This window comes from Elephantulus edwardii, unplaced genomic scaffold, assembly GCF_000299155.1.
Source record: "Elephantulus edwardii isolate Elephantulus edwardi_28Jun2011 unplaced genomic scaffold, EleEdw1.0 scaffold00318, whole genome shotgun sequence".
Lineage (NCBI taxonomy): Eukaryota > Metazoa > Chordata > Mammalia > Macroscelidea > Macroscelididae > Elephantulus > Elephantulus edwardii.
Window position 1 is genome coordinate 1,285,441 of NW_006400068.1, and position 1,012 is coordinate 1,286,452.

General features: G+C 41.7%; 1 protein-coding gene across 1 annotated transcript in view; it reads right to left on the minus strand.

Annotated features, from left to right (window-relative positions):
- HMCN1 (hemicentin 1) overlaps nt 1–1,012 on the minus strand; it is a 763,653-nt gene that overhangs the window by 404,844 nt on the left and 357,797 nt on the right. The window contains exon 11 of the mRNA XM_006901311.1: nt 829–950. Within this exon, the coding sequence (XP_006901373.1) occupies nt 829–950 (122 nt within the window). The remainder of the gene's footprint in view (nt 1–828; nt 951–1,012) is intronic.

A 1,012-nucleotide genomic window follows, 5' to 3' on the forward strand; every position in this document is an offset into this window, starting at 1 on the left:
CATGTTGTAAGGAGGGACAGGTCACTGGAGAGGGGCATCATGCTTGGGAGTTTGGAGGGACAGCACAGGAGGGGAAGACCCTCTAAGAGGTGGATTGGTTCAGTGACTGGGGTAATCAGGATGGTGTGTCAGAGGCAGTGCGACTGTCACAGGATAGAGCAGGGTTTAGGGCTGTTGTACATAGGGTTACTATGAGTCGCAAACGACTCGATGGCACATAACAACAACAACAACAACCACCATAATAAATGACGATCACAATCGGGATTTTTCTTACTTTTGGTACCATTAAGATAACCACTGTTATATGTCAGAACCCAAGGCTAATGATAATAACAATAAAATCTAGCATCTAGTAAATACTTCTATGTAGCAGAGTTTGTTATTGTTGTTGTTACATGCTGTCAATTTGAACAGACTCATAGCTGACCGTCTCCTGGATTTCCAGAGGCAGAAAAGCACAAGGGAGGGCTTGCTTATCTTTCTTCGGTGAAGTGGCTTGTCGATTTGAACCATGAACATTTGGGTTGGCATTGCAGCTCCTTATCACCAAGGTGGCCTCCACACAGTCTCTCCATATTTTACAGACAGGGAAACTAAAGCATTAAGTGCTTGAGCAAGAAATTGTAAACTGTTAGGGACAATTAGAAACTTGGCTTGGGGATAGGAAGAAAAGCCAGGACTTGAGTTCAAATTCAGAAGGGAGAGAGATTACAATCAAGTAATCACAAAAACAATTGGATAAATGCAAACTGATTAAGTAAATAGCATCTCCGTAAGTGATAGAGATCAAAACTGAAGGCATTATAAAACACTATTGATACTTACCCGAAACATCAAAAAACGTCTCTGCTCTTCCATTCCCCGCACTGCTGATGGCAATACATTCATAGAGGCCTTCATCGGCTAACGTGACTCTTTCAATGTCCCAATTCACACTAGCAGATTCTCTGAGGTAAAAAAACCAGAAACTTTCAGTTTCCACCAAAGCAAGAAAAATGAAATCTAACTT